The sequence below is a fragment of the Trypanosoma theileri genome (genome assembly GCF_002087225.1).
Source record: "Trypanosoma theileri isolate Edinburgh chromosome Unknown TM35_Tth_154_V1, whole genome shotgun sequence".
Classification (NCBI taxonomy): Eukaryota; Euglenozoa; class Kinetoplastea; order Trypanosomatida; family Trypanosomatidae; genus Trypanosoma; species Trypanosoma theileri.
Genome location: NW_021639996.1, coordinates 552 through 1,406, shown reverse-complemented (window position 1 = coordinate 1,406; position 855 = coordinate 552). Strand labels below are relative to the sequence as shown.

The window sequence follows — 855 nt, the reverse complement described above, 5'->3', positions numbered from 1 at the left end:
AGGACACAGTAAATGGCGGCAAAACAGTGCCCAGATAATAATGCCAGCAAAGAAAGAAGGTCACTCCCCTCACAAAATGATGGTTTGTCATGTGATGAGTGCCATAGGGAGTCCAATAGATTTGTCCAGTAAAAAATGCAAACAAGAGATTTATCGAAAAGAAAAAAAAAACTGATATCCAACCAAAAAGAACAGTGCCCTTACAATGCATTCATATCCACTCAAATAAAGGTTAACTGTGCAACTGTGCCATGGGAACACCGATCAGCACACGAGAGAGCAACCCAAAACACACAAGAGAACAAGAAGCAAAATGGGACTGTGCACCAATGAAGGACTGCTGCTGTTGTCCGTCTCTTTCTTTGCCGTTCTCGCCAGTTCATCTTCTTTAGCCTTTCTTGCCTTCTCTTCTGCAGCCAGTCTCTCCTTTTCGACCAGTTTCTCCTTCACTGCTGCAGCAAGTTTCTCTTCCTCCAGCCTTGCCTTCTCTTCTTCGATTCGTCTTTCTTCTTCGGCGTCTCTTTCATCCTCTGCAGTCCTTTTAGCTTTTTCTTCATCCGCCCTTTTCTGTTCTTTTTCATGTGCACTACTCCATTTTTCTCTGATAGTCCCGAAGTCAGCTCCGCCTTCAGTTATATCAGTGGCATTCTTTTCCCATGATCTTTCAATATCTCGTATTTGAACTTCTCCCAAAACCATAATCCTTTGCACCTCTTCAGTTACCTCTGTTAAACGGTCGTCTGGTGTTTTATCTTTTAGCTTATCAATCACTTCTTTTGTCGCGTTTTTCGCCTCCATCAAAGAAAGGTTGGCATCTTCCACTGTCTTCCGACTCGGTTCAACCAATGCAGTGAG

At 43.4% G+C, this 855-nt stretch overlaps 1 protein-coding gene across 1 annotated transcript; it reads right to left on the bottom strand.

The window, feature by feature from the left end:
* Positions 1–264: 264 nt before the first annotated feature.
* Positions 265–855, bottom strand: TM35_001541000 (uncharacterized protein; the record flags this gene model as incomplete). Its single annotated transcript, XM_029031930.1, has 1 exon — positions 265–855. A coding segment is annotated over one exon (591 nt), but the record flags the coding sequence as incomplete, so codon positions are not given.